At 45.1% G+C, this 12,578-nt stretch overlaps 1 protein-coding gene across 6 annotated transcripts in view; it reads left to right on the top strand.

Annotated features, from left to right (window-relative positions):
- Positions 1–12,578, top strand: part of DENND2A (DENN domain containing 2A) — a 103,938-nt gene that overhangs the window by 18,883 nt on the left and 72,477 nt on the right. For 5 of the 6 annotated variants that reach the window (XM_045495886.1, XM_045495885.1, XM_045495889.1 and 2 more), the window contains exon 2: positions 9,923–10,024. The exons of the other annotated variant lie outside the window; for it this stretch is intronic. In XM_045495886.1, coding sequence (XP_045351842.1) covers positions 9,951–10,024 — 74 coding nt within the window. In that variant the 5' untranslated portion in view covers positions 9,923–9,950. The remainder of the gene's footprint in view (positions 1–9,922; positions 10,025–12,578) is intronic. 6 annotated transcript variants of the gene reach the window in all.

Genomic DNA, 12,578 nt, shown 5'->3' with positions numbered 1-12,578 from the left:
CATGTGTGCGCCCCTTCTCTCTCTCCCTCTCTCTCTCTCTCTTTCTCAAATAAATAAAAAAGTATTCTGGCAATTGTTCTTCAACCTTGAAATCATTTCTGAATAAAAAAAATCTGTAAGGTCGTTAGGCTTAGGGTAATATCTTAGTAAAAGCTTTCAGAAAATCTGCACAAATCGTGTTCACAGATTCTGCCTTGGTTCACATGTTGATTGACCCCTGCAGTGGAATCCAGCCACTCAGTTCAGTGTAACCTCCTTATGGAATCAGTGCTGCTTTTCATTCAGTGGTTTGTGCCTCTTTAAGTGTTTAGTCATCCTGAGATTATGCAAACATCTATGCAAAGGAAATTCAGCCCATCCTTCAAGCCCAGACCCACAAAGGATCTTGCCTTCACTCTTTTGTATCAGAGACACTCTTGTGCGTCTTTCCCTCCAGCTTTATTGAGATATAATTGACCTACAACATTCTGTAAGTTTAAAGTATGCAACATGATGATATGATATACGTATACATTGTGAAGGTTAGTTAACACATCTGTCACCTCACAGTTAACTTGTGTGTGTTTGCAGTGAGAACATATAAGATCTACTCCCTTAGCAACTTTCAAGTGCATAGTACAGTCTTGTTATGTGCATCTTCTTTCCTGTACAAGCATGAAAACTCTCAGAGGGCAAATCAATCTCTTTATTTTATATTTCTCTCAGGCTTCACTCTCGGTTTCCCTTGCAAAGCAGACACAACTATTAGTTGGAAGAATGAATTATAGGATTATTTTCCTGTTAACCATATGTTTCCATATAATCTCTCTTTGGACCCAGGGCAACATCTGTACTGGGAAGTGGCAGGCCAGAATACAAGTCTTGGTGGTCACTCAGGGAAAGGCGGTAATGAGAACAGTGTCACTTACCCTTTCATTTAGGAGGTAGCTGTGCCATAACAAAACAAGTGCTGGACTGATGGGTTCGGGCCAGCCCAGTGCCCAGCCACACTTGTGGCCATAAGGCAACCAGAGCCTTTTAAGGGGCGCCACAGGGCAGACTCAGACACCCACAGACAACAGGGTTTACATGTTCCCCATTATTTGTGACATTAATAGTAATGTGTGCTTATTATAGAAAGTTTGGAAATCTGTTTTTTGTTGTTGTTGAATTATAGGTAAGTATAGAGAATGGGAAAAAAATCATCCCAAGTTTCTTACCCAGTGACAACTGTTAATCATTTGTTACATTTACTTACAGTCATTTTCTTATACAGTTTTGGAAATTCCTTTTTAAGTTTATTTATTTTGGGTGGGGGGGGGAAGGAGGGAGAGAATCCCAAGCAGGCCTTGTGCTGTCAGTGCAGAAACCATCACGGGGCTTGAACCCACAAACGTGGAGATCATGACCTGAGCTGAAATCAAGAGTGGTCGCTTAACCCCCTGAGCCACCCAGGTGCCCCTTTTACACAATTTGGAATAGGAATAGATTCTTCCTCCTCTTTTTTTTTTTTAATATCTTATTCATATTGGACACTATTTTTAATTTATTTTTTTAAATAAGAGCTTTATTGAGATATTTCACATACAGTACAGTTCACCCATTTAAAGGGTACAGTTTAATGGGTTTTGGCATATTTATAGAATTGTGCAACCATCATCACAATCAATTTTAGGACATTTTTATCACTTTAGAAAGAAACCCCCAGCGCCTGGGTGGCTCATTCGGGTAATCATCGATTTTGGCTCAGGCCATGATCTCACTGTTCATGGGTTCAAGTCCTGCATCGGGCTCTGTGCTGACAGTTCAGAGCCTGGAGCCTGCTTCAAATTCTGTCTCCCTCTCTCTCTGCCCCTCCCTTGCTCATTCTCTGTCTCTCAAAAATAAATAACATTTAAAAAAATTAAAAGAAAGAAAGAAACTCCATGCCCATTGGCAGTCACTCCTCTTTTTCTTGCCATATGCACCCTTGACCTAGGCAACCACTACTCTCCTCTCTGCCCTTACAGAATGGTAGTCTCCTTAAACATAATTTCATGTGCTCTATGATAGCCCATCAAATAGCTATATTATAGCTTATGTTACCATTATATGGTCTGACATTTGAGTTATTTATACACCCGGGCACCCCATTTAGGATTATTTCTTAGGATAGATTCTCCAAATACAGAAGTATATCATCACAGACCATAAAAAAAAAAAAAAAAAAAAAAAAAAGAGACCCACAAAAACGTTCAGTCTCCCTCCCAGCTCACTCAGCAAGCTGAGTGACGAAATTCGGCATGGCTGCAAAGCAGTGTAAAACAGTTGTTGATTTTGAAGAGCTGAAGGAGACAGACACTGAAAACAACGAGCTAGAGTCTGTTTCTAGACTGAATGAGATAGTATGAAGCCACAGTTGTCGCATAAGAAGCACCAGATTTGGGTTCAAAACCTAGACCCGTTCCTGGCTCACTCATGAGTTGTTGTATGAACTTGAACAAGTGACCTAACCTAATTGAGCCTCTATTTCCTATCAGAAACGTGGCAGGCACTTTGGCATTGACTTCTGTAGAGGTTAGAAGTAAGAAGCGGCTTCTGGTGTAGCCCAGAATAGAGAGAAAGAAGAACAAGTTTAAATATTTGGGAGTTGAGGGGCGCCTGGGTGGCGCAGTCGGTTAGGCGTCCGACTTCAGCCAGGTCACGATCTCCCAGTCCGGGAGTTCGAGCCCCGCGTCAGGCTCTGGGCTGACGGCTCAGAGCCTGGAGCCTGTTTCCGATTCTGTGTCTCCCTCTCTCTCTGCCCCTCCCCCGTTCATGTTCTGTCTCTCTCTGTCCCAAAAATGAATAAACGTTGAAAAAAAATAAAAAAAAAAAAAATATTTGGGAGTTGAGGGGCGCCTGGGTGCTCAGTCAGTTAAACGTCCGACATTGGCTCAGGTCTTACATGATCCCGTGTTCATGAGTTCGAGCCCCACATCAGGCTCTGTACTGACAGCTCTGAGCCTGGAGCCTGCTTCAGATTCTGTGTCTCCATTTCTCTCTGCCCCTCCCCCACTCATGATCTCTCTCTCTCTCTCTCTCTCTCTCTCTCTGTCTCAAAAATAAAAATAAACATTAAAAAAATATTTGAGAGTTGAAAGAAGTTGGAACCTGACTCCTCCCAGTTTGGTGACCTCTAATACACAAAAGGAACCAAAAAAAGCTTAATTTTTGTTTTAATGAGGATAATACCACTGCATTGCAGGTTTATTATTTTTTTAGTAGGCTCTCTGCCCAACGTGAGGTTCGAACTCAACAACCCCCAGATTAAGAGTCACGTGCTCTACCAACTGAGCCAGTACTTTTTTTCTTACAAGAAAATATATTTACCAGAATTCAGATTCTTAAATCATATTTTGGCAGTGTGAGCATATTTCATAGCTTTTATAACTCATACTTTGATGATTTATGGCAAACCCATAGGAACTTTTTCCACAGCGGTGACACGGGTAGTTCTCAAGCATTCCCCCGGGAGGGCTGGCAGCACTAAAACCTTATACTCTGTAGCTTAGTGCTCATATGCAAGATGGCCACCTAATTGTACTTTATCTCTTTTTACCTCGACAAAATACACAACCTAAAGGCAACATATGGAAGTATTTCTACATTGCGAGTGACGGAAAAAGCATGGGTTTGCAAATACTGTCAAGTGAAAATGTGTTTCCATTCTACTAAGGTGGCCAAATACATCTCTCTGTACATAAGAATGTTCTGCAGGTGTGAAACTCGGGTTTATGAAAGGAAGAAGAATAAAAATCTTTAGCCGCCTCTGGCCACAGGAGCATCACAAAGTGTGTTCCTTCCTGCAATGTCAGGCTGTTCTGGCCACAAATTCCCAGTGGCTTCATTTGTCAGACAAACTGACAGGTGCAGGTCAGGCAAACACTGACCAAATTGTTAAAAGAAAATATTGTCAGTAACTGAGGAGTCAGACCAACAGAAAGTCTTAAAATGACTCAGATTATGCTTTTGGGCTTGAGGCCTCCTTTAGCGTGAAAATGAGCTTTTTCATTTTCAAATGCTCATTGGAGCATTTACCCCTGGGTTCAAGGGACAGAGGCAACTAACTGTGGGCTGATAACTCCTCCACCAGATTTTGGAGCTGCTCTGAAATAGGAGCAAACGGACACACTGGAGTGAAAGGCTGCCTTACAAAGGAGAGGCCGTAGGAGAGTATTTCTGTTGCCGACTGACGATGCAAGAGGCAGAAAGATAAATATGGTTTAGCAGCTCTGACACTGTCCCATGACTTCCCTGGGGAGCTTAGAGATGCATATTCCTAGGCCCTCCTGGCAGTATGATTCACTCTGTCTGGGGTGGGGGCCAGATCTCCTCATGATCTGCAGTTGTTCCTGCTTTTTGTTTTTAACTTTTTTTTTTTTAATGTGAAACCTCATGGTTTTTTTTTTCTTTTCTTTTCTTTTAATTTACATCCAAATTAGTTAGCATATAGTGCAACAATGATTTCAGGAGTAGATTCCTTAGTGCCCTTACCCATTTAGCCCATCTCCCCTCCCATGCCCCCTCTAGTAACCCTCTGATGTTCTCCATATTTATGAGTCTCTTATGTTTTGCCCCCTCCCTGTTTTTGTATTATCTTTGTTTCCCTTCCCTTATGTTCATCTGTTTTGTCTCTTAAAGTCCTCATATGAGTGAAGTCATATTATATTTTTCTTTCTCCGACTGATTTCGCTTAGCATAATACCCTCCAGTTCCATCCACGTAGTTGCAAATGGCAAGATTTCATTCTTTTTGATTGCCGAGTAATACTCCATTGTATATATACACCACATCTTCTTTGTCCATTCATCCATCGATGGACATTTGGGCTCTTTCTATACTTTGGGTATTGTAGATAGTGCTGTTATAAACATGGGGGTTGCATGTGTCCCTTCAAAACACCACACCTGTATCCCATGGATAAATAAATACCTAGTAGTGCAATTGCTGGGTCATAGGGTAGTTCTATTTTTAGTTTTTTGACGAACCTCCATACTGTTTTCCAGAGTGGCTGCACCAGCTTGCATCCCCCCCCTTTTTTTTTAAGAGAGAGCGTTAGGAGAGAGAGGCAGAGGGAGAGGGAGAGAGAGAGAGAGAGAAATATAGAGGGAGAATCCTAAGCAGACACCACACACAGTTCAGAGCCCAAAGTGGGGCTTGATCCCATGACCTTGGGATCCTGACCTGAGCTGAAATCAAGAGTTGGATGCTCAACCGACTGAGCCACCCATGCACCCCTTATAATGTATTTTTTGATGGAGATAATAACTCACATAAAATTTACCACTTAGAAGTGTACAGTTTTGGGCATCTGGGTGGCTCAGTCCATTAAGCATCCGACTCTTGGTTTCGACTCAGGTCATGATCTCACGGTTTGTGAGTTCGAGCCCTGCATCGGGCTCTGCACTAACAGTGCAGAACCCACTTGAGATTCTCTCTCTCTCATTCTCTCTCTGCCCCTCCCTTGCTCGTGCTCTCTCTTTCTCTCAAAATAAATAAGTAAACTTTAAAAAAAAGTGTACAGTTTAGTGACTTGTAGTATATTCACTGTGTTGTACAACTGTCACCGAATATTTCTGTCATCCCCAAAAGAAACCCTTACTTACATATCGGCAGTCAGTCCCAACTCCCCTTCCCTCTATGGACTTGCCTACCCTAGACATTTCGTGTGAATGGAATCATACAACCTGTAGTGAAGACTACCTGGCTTCACCAGACTGGTTCCCCAAGTGGCAGTGGAGGAAAGAGCAGACAGGCAGGCGTGGGCGGGATCCTGGAGGAGCTGCTCTCCCCCTTCCTTTCCCTGGTGAGAGCATGCAAGCGCCCAAGCACAGCAGGGCAGGGGCAGAGGGGAGGTGCCAAGCAGTCTCCAGGCTATCCGTGCAGAGTCTGATGCAGGGTTCGATCCCACAATCATGACCTGATCTGAAACCAAGAGTCAGACACTCATAGCTGAGCCACCCAGGCACTCCCGAGATACTTAGTTTTTAATTAATGATTTCACCTTGTAGTACTCCAAGGTCCTTAAGGAAACTGTTCAGAGATCAGGCTGGAACTTCAAGCTTAGTGGATTAACGTAAGGGAATTAAAAAAAATTTTTTTTTAACGTTTATTTATTTTTGAGAGACAGGGAGAGACAGAGTGTGAGCGGAGGAGGGGCAGCGAGAGAGGGAGACACAGAATCTGAAGCAGGCTCCAGGCTCTGAGCTGTCAGCACAGAACCCGATGCGGGGCTCGAACTCACAAACTGTGAGATCATGACCTGAACTGAGGTCGGACACTTAACTGCTTAACCGATTTAACTAAGGCGCCCCAACGTAAAAGAATTTTAAAATAATACAGGTTTTTGATCCAGTAATGTCAGTCTGGAGCAGTTACATTTTCTGTGGGCCTTTGAGACTGACCAGAAGCATCTCACTAAAAAATATATTCATGTACCACCCGTTATTTAGCTTCAGAATTTTGTCTAACATTTTAAATTGAATTAAAATGATCAGTACTAATTATTAGTACTAATTAAGCCCGTCTGATGAATGTCTCCATTGTATTTTTATGGAAAGCAATTGAGTGAGAAAATGTGTTTTTATTAGTCATACATTCATTATACCTCCTGGAAACCAGTCTGGATCACAAGGCCAGATTGCCCAGGAAGAAATAACGAACGTTGGGTTGCGTAAGAAATCACCTGAGGCCTTTGCTTTACTGTATTGAAATGCAGCTTCCAGGCCATTGCCCGGACAGTTGGTTTTGGTACATTGGACTGGTGCCCAGGAATCTACCTGTCTGACGAGGTCCCCCGGTTCCCAGATTCCCAGTGGACCACACTTGAAATCGCTCCGTCTTGCAATCCCAGACTTACAAAGTGATAGTGAAGTTATGGTAATTTTAAGTCAGAGAACTTCCCATTAGCAAATTAGGCTGGGCTTGTCACCTAACTAATGACTTTTAAACAACACAGGTGAAAAGGGAAGGGTCGTAGGTTTTTGGGGGCCGCATTTTCCATTCCTCTGTGAATTCAGAAATGCCGGCACGCTGATTGCTGAGTGGGGGACGTTCTTTGCCTTCTGAGTTCCAGCCCCTGAAGCTTCTTGGAATATGACATCAGCTGTTTCTCCAAAGACCATGCGTTTAGCACTCGAAGCTGTTACTGCCCCATGGGAATCGTCTTCACTTCAGTACCGTATTAAGTGCTTCTTGTGACTTCAACCTCAGAGTCCATATGTGGTTCTCCATGCAGGAGACACAGTGGCCTTTGTCCCTTTTGGAAAAACTCTGGCTTTCTGGGAAGTATAGGGAAATTGTTCTCTTTGGGGAGAGCTGGATGCCAGGGCCGATAGTGACCCAAGCACAGTCCCGGGTGTTCTCCCTGAGGGCACACTCCCTGTCTTCCTCATCCTTGAGGCCCAGAGCGTCCTGCACAAAGCCTGGCACCTCGTTGTAGTGCCAGGGAAAGGGGGTGCCAGCTTGAAAGAAGAGGGTAGGTGGACAGAGCAGCTGCTCACGGGGAACAAGGCTGCATCCCTGCGGTCGGTCTGTGTGGAGGCAGAATGCAGGCACGAAGGGGGTGGCGGGGGCGGCCACTGTCCTTGCCATCTGACAGGCCTTGCACCAGATTCAGGACAGAAGGGCAGTGTCTTTCAGTCCGGCCAAATGGAGAGGCTCCAGAATTTTTTTTTTTTTTTTAATTTTTTAAATTGTAGTATAGTGGACCAGAAGCTTTGTGGAACTTACGAGAGGGGCAGTGAGTTCCTTCCTGTCTCTGAAAGGCCCTTGAGTGCACTTTTCCATAACAGGAGAGGAGAACCCTGGGTCTGGCTTTCTTAAAGAGCTGGGCTTGGGGCGCCTCGGTGGCTCAGTTGGTTGAGTGTCCGACTCTTGATTGCAGCTCAGATCATGATCCCACAGTCGTGGAATCGAGTCCCACATTGGGCTCTGTGCTGAGCATTGAGTCTGCTCAAGATTCTTTCTCTCACTCTCTCTCTCTCTCTCACTCTCTCTCTCCCTGTGCCGCCTCTCCCCCACTTGTGCTTGCTCTCTCACTCATTCTCTAAGAATCGTAAAAAAAAAAAAAAAAGAGCGGGGCTTGCTTCCAGCATGGCCATCCCCCAAGCTGCAGGGTGCCGCATGACTGGTAAGGGGCAGTTGAGGTCTGTGCGCAGGCCTGAGCCTCTTTCCTCCTCCCCAAACGTACACCTTCTTGGACCAGTCTGTTCCCTTCCTGTATTTTCAGCTCACCAGTCCTACCCTGCTTCTTTTTAATTTGTTACCCACACTCACTCTCCTTTTTCTCTTCCTCCTGCTGGCCTCCCTCTCCTTGTTCCCGGGAGTTATATGGATGTTTTGAAGACTAGCCCTTTGATTTCTTGCAGGAAGGGGATGCCCAGGCCAGGAGTTTGGGCAGCCCACCCTGTCACCTGGCAGATAAACTCTCCTGGGAGAGGGGATGGGAATTTCAGAACTTTAGAGGAATTCAGAAGAGGAAGTCCCTGGAGGGTCAGTGGGAAAAACATGTGAATCTCCAATATCTCAATACTCCTTGAAACTCTAGTCAAAGAGTTACCTCGTCCGCCTCGGGAGGGACGGGGACGAGGTAAATGAATTGCATAGCCCATCCTGTTGGCATTCTCTGATGGGCCTCATCTTCCAAACCACGTCCACCTGAGCAATGTCCATTTGTCCTCGTGTTGAGAGACCCAGAGTTCTATAGGGACTTGCTGTTGAAATCATACATTTTATTTTATTTTATTTTTAATTTTCTTAACATTTATTTACTTTTTGAAAGACAGAACATGAGTAGGAGAGGGGCGGGGGGCAGGGGGGAGACACAGAATCTGAAGCAGGCTCCAGGCTCAGAGCCGTCAGCACAGAGCCTGACGTGGGGCTCGAACTCAGAAGCTGTGAGATCATGACCTGAGCCAAAGTTGGACGCTTAACAGACTGAGCCACCCAGGTGCCCTGAAATCATACATTTTAATCAGCCACTTCACTTCAGTTGAATGTCAGGCTCTGGCATATCGTGCAACCACCATGGCGCTGAGGCAGCTGCTTTGGTATCCACATGGTCCTGGTTATTTTTCAGGTCTAAGGTGCCCCGTGGGATTCCTGGGTTTGCCAGAACCACCTAGTTTCCCTTAGACAGATGACCCTAGGGGTTACATGTTTCCTCCCCTGGGTTTGCGGCCGCTGGGAGAGGTCCTTCCTACGTGGTTCCAAAGCCAAGGACGCTGTGGGTGCGTGCTTCTCGTGAGGGCCAGCGCAAAAGTACCTCTGTGCAGATGTTTCTGCTTTGGCACCTAGTTTATTTCTTTTTTTTTTTTTTTTTTTTTAATTTTTTTTTTTCAACGTTTATTTATTTTGGGGACAGAGAGAGACAGAGCATGAACGGGGGAGGGGCAGAGAGAGAGGGAGACACAGAATCGGAAACAGGCTCCAGGCTCTGAGCCATCAGCCCAGAGCCTGACGCGGGGCTCGAATTCACGGACCGCGAGATGGTGACCTGGCTGAAGTCGGACGCTTAACCGACTGCGCCACCCAGGCGCCCCAATTTATTTCTTGTTTCAAGTAAAGTAACAACTCGTTTCTTCTTTGGGGACTTTTAGCTCATTACGGGTTCTTAGGCTGAAAGTGTCACGTTGAGCTGGTATCTGTTTTGCTTACACACACACACACACACACACACACACACACGAGATTGGCATGGGGTCTGGAGGTGAAGAGGTTGGTATGGGGTCTGAGTCCAGGTGGACCTCGGGATTCTGTGCCCTTGCGCCCTCCCCTGGGTCCGGGATTCTGAAGGGTGTGTTCCAGTCACACATACCCCCGCCCCACTCCAGGGCTGGACTCTATCAGGGATAAATAGTTCAGGGTGTGGGCCCTAGATCTGCCGTGGTGACTCACCAAGTGTGCATCCCTGTTCCCCCAGGCGACTTGGAGCTCCTCTTGGTGCTGACATGATGACAGTGTGCAGGCCGGCCAAGGGCAGCCACAGCCAGACTGAAAACCTGAGCTACAAATTGGCTGACAAGTAAGAGTTTTTCTCCCCCGAGAGTGTAGGAATTGGCCTGGATTCTCAGTTTCCTTCCTTTCTCTGTCTCCTTTCCCTCCTCTCTGACCTCACTTCCTTGGACCAAGGAGGAGTTCTTTTCCCGGTCATTGTGATGCGCCTCCTGTACATCCTCCCCAAGGTGCTGCAGGACCTGAGGCCAAAGTGGTCAAGGGAAGGTCTGACTGATGTCCAGTTGTCGAGAGGACAGACGCATGGCAGCTTCAGGCCTCTCCCCGATATGCTTCCCAGCCCAGGATTTATTTTTCTAACTACTAGGATGCACGGGTATTTGAATTATACTTGCACCGTAAAGCTTTACAGCTGCATCTGTCCGCAAAGCCAGCTTTGCCCATTTTATCTCAGCAATGCTGTTTTCTGTCCAGATGGAGCCCTTTCCTCTGATTGTCTGTCTCATTCTTCAGAGGGGTTGACGACCGCTGGGCTGTTCACAGCTCTGCACCCCAGGCCCTAGTCCCTTCTGGAGCCATAGAGTCCTGGAAACGGGACCTTGAGAAACTCTTGGGTGCGGCAACTGTGTGGAGAAGGCACTCTGCATCTGGTTTCACCATCCCTGCCTCTCTTGCTTGAGCTTCGTAAATCCAGTGCAGTCTTCCAGCAAGCCATCCTTTCTCCTTTTCAGAAGTTTTTACATAGGGCCTCAGTGATTGTGAGGTCACTCCAGATGTTTGGGATCTTAGACAAGAGCGGTAATCACTACAATAACACTGCTTGCCCGGGGCTTCTGGGTGGCTCGTTTAAGTGCCGACTTCGGCTCAGGTCATGATCTCGCAGTTTGTGAGTTCAAGCCCCACGGCAAGCTCTGTGCTGACAGCTCAGAGCCTGGAGCCTGTTTTGGATTCTGGGTCTCCCTCTCTCTCCGCCCCTCCCCCGCTCGCATTCTGTCTCTCTCCCTCTCTCTCTGTCTCTCTCAAAAATAAATAAACTTAAAAAAAAAAACTTAAAAACACTGCTTGCCACTTAGTAATATCACAACCTACGCTGTGTGCTATAATGTGGGAACATTACCAATATTAACTCATCCATTCATTAATTTTGTAAATATTGACTACCAACTGTGTACTAGGCACAGAACACAAGATAAATTTGGCCTCTGCACCATTCAAGTTGCAGTCTAGAGAAGGGAGGGAGGTTTCTTATTTTAAAATGAAAAAAAAATGGAGCCAAGATTGAAACTGGGGTCCCTCTGACTCGAAAGCCATATTTATTTGCTGTCAATGATGTTTAATAGTACATATGATATTAATGATTATTATTCTATCATGCACTGTCTTTTTTTTTTAAGTTTATTTATTTTTGAGAGAGAGACAGCGTGAGTTGGGGAGGGGGAGAGAGAGAGGGAGAAAGAATCCCAAGGAGGTTCCATGCCACCAGCACAGAGCCAGTGCAGAGCTTGAACTCACAAAACCGTGAGGTCGTGACCTGAGCCATCCAGGCATCCCTCTCATCCACTGTCTTTAAGCATGAACTAACCTGAATTGTTCTCTCTGAATGCGTGTCTGTCCTGTCTCTTCATCTTGCTTCTAGCACTGTGAGAGTAAGGACTTTCACTTCTGCCTTTTGAACTCTCAGTAAAATGTCAACAAACTGATTCTGCTTTTGCTTCTGACTGATATCTGAATTCATGCTAACGTCTTCAGTGGTGACAGGGCAATTAAAAAATATGTTTCTCTTTTGTAAGCACTCTCTTGTGCGTTCTGATCGTTTATTTAAATCAGGAATTCTGCTTTGATAGCCATATTTAAAATATGAAAATGTGTTTGCGTTTGCACAAGTTTCTGATTTATGCTGTGTAACCGTGAACGGCAACACAATTTACGTGTTAATGTCCCAGTGGAGGGAGAAGTCTGCATGTAAATAACTCTTAGTCTTCGAACAGGAAGCTAAATACTAACAGAATGCATGAAATTATCCATCTCTCACTGTGAACCTTAACTAGAGTTTCAGAATTCCTATATTGTCAGAACCACCCATTCAAAAAATGTGCACCATGAAGTTGGTCCATGTGTGCTTGCTAATGATGGCATGTCCAAGGTCACTCTGCTTAGTTATAACCTTTGCTGGTGGAAGAATGTTTTGTATTCAAAAACATAGAGACTCCTGTTCTCATTAGACTAGCTTAAAAATGTTTTTCTGCTTTTCTTTCAAGATAATTTTTTAATGTTTATTTATTTATTTTTAATGTTTATTTATTTTTGAAAGAGAGAGAGTGAGCAGGGGAGGGGCAGAGAGAGAGAATCCCAAGCAGGCTCCGCACTGTGAGCACAGAGCCCACTGATGGGGGGCTCAGTCCCGTGAACAGTGAGATCATGACTTGAGCCAAAATCAAGAGTCAGACGCCTAACCGACTGAGCCACCCAGGTGCCCCAACAAAGTGATCTTTTTAAAGTGGTGGCTTCAATGTTTGTGACTTACAACTAGCATATAACATTTATATCTAAGTTTTAGCAAATCTTTATGAGCAGCCAAGAACAATAACCAAGAATGCCTCACCCAGTGTTTGTCTTTCTTGTCC

The sequence above is a fragment of the Leopardus geoffroyi genome, chromosome A2 (assembly GCF_018350155.1).
Source record: "Leopardus geoffroyi isolate Oge1 chromosome A2, O.geoffroyi_Oge1_pat1.0, whole genome shotgun sequence".
NCBI classification, from domain to species: Eukaryota; Metazoa; Chordata; class Mammalia; order Carnivora; family Felidae; genus Leopardus; species Leopardus geoffroyi.
Note: the sequence above shows the minus strand (reverse complement) of the source record. Positions and strands in the feature narration are given on the sequence as shown.